This window comes from Triticum dicoccoides, chromosome 7B (genome assembly GCF_002162155.2).
Source record: "Triticum dicoccoides isolate Atlit2015 ecotype Zavitan chromosome 7B, WEW_v2.0, whole genome shotgun sequence".
Taxonomy (NCBI): Eukaryota; Viridiplantae; Streptophyta; class Magnoliopsida; order Poales; family Poaceae; genus Triticum; species Triticum dicoccoides.
In genome coordinates this window covers 615,794,703-615,795,352 of record NC_041393.1, presented here as the reverse complement: position 1 = coordinate 615,795,352, position 650 = coordinate 615,794,703, and the positions used below count along the sequence as shown (strand labels likewise).

The 650-nt window shown below is 48.9% G+C and overlaps 1 protein-coding gene across 1 annotated transcript in view; it reads right to left on the bottom strand.

The window, feature by feature from the left end:
• The window catches only part of LOC119339233 (transcription factor bHLH68-like), a gene marked incomplete at its 5' end in the record, with an annotated part of 7,356 nt that extends 6,759 nt beyond the window's left edge, over positions 1 to 597 (bottom strand). Inside the window, 2 exons of the mRNA XM_037611363.1 lie at positions 22 to 99; positions 268 to 597. Of these exons, the coding sequence (XP_037467260.1) occupies positions 22 to 99; positions 268 to 597 (408 nt within the window). The remainder of the gene's footprint in view (positions 1 to 21; positions 100 to 267) is intronic.
• Between the last annotated feature and the right edge of the window lie 53 nt (positions 598 to 650).

The window sequence follows — 650 nt, the reverse complement described above, 5'->3', positions numbered from 1 at the left end:
AGAGAGAGAGAGAGAGAGGACCTTAACAGTAGATTGAGCCGGGGATGGTTCTTGGGTCCTAGCCTTCTTGAAAGTTGCTCCAGATGCTGTGCTCGTGCACTAGGGAAACACAAAAGAATGGAACAAAGTTACTACTAATCTTCCATTTGGTCAAGCTTAACTAATTATCGCAAAAGTTCTCCTACTATATATAGTGAAACTTGCATTCATGAATCGGACTACCGGATTAATTCATCATAATTTCACACTTGAGCAGGTAGATGATACCTCACGTGGTGAACCGTTGTTTGAGAAGTCCAGCATGTTGTTTCCGAGGGAGGTGGTGGAGGCGGAGGAAGCTTGCTGCTGCAGGGTGTTGTGGTGGTAGTGCTGAACACCCCTGGACCATGGAGATGGAGAGGACATTACCAATTGGAACTCATCACCAGCTAGGCTGCTCCCATGCCTAGCGGTGTTGCTGTAGATGTGGCCGGCGGCGCTGCTCCCATCGCCCTCTTCTCCTTCTCCGGTGGTTGTAGCTGGAAACAGCGCCTGGCCTTCCAAAGTCTTGTGCCTCTCCTCATCATTAGCAAGTTCACCATTGGTTGGCCTATCAAAAAGAAAGCAGGTTGATCACACACAAACACACACACACACACACACACACGGAG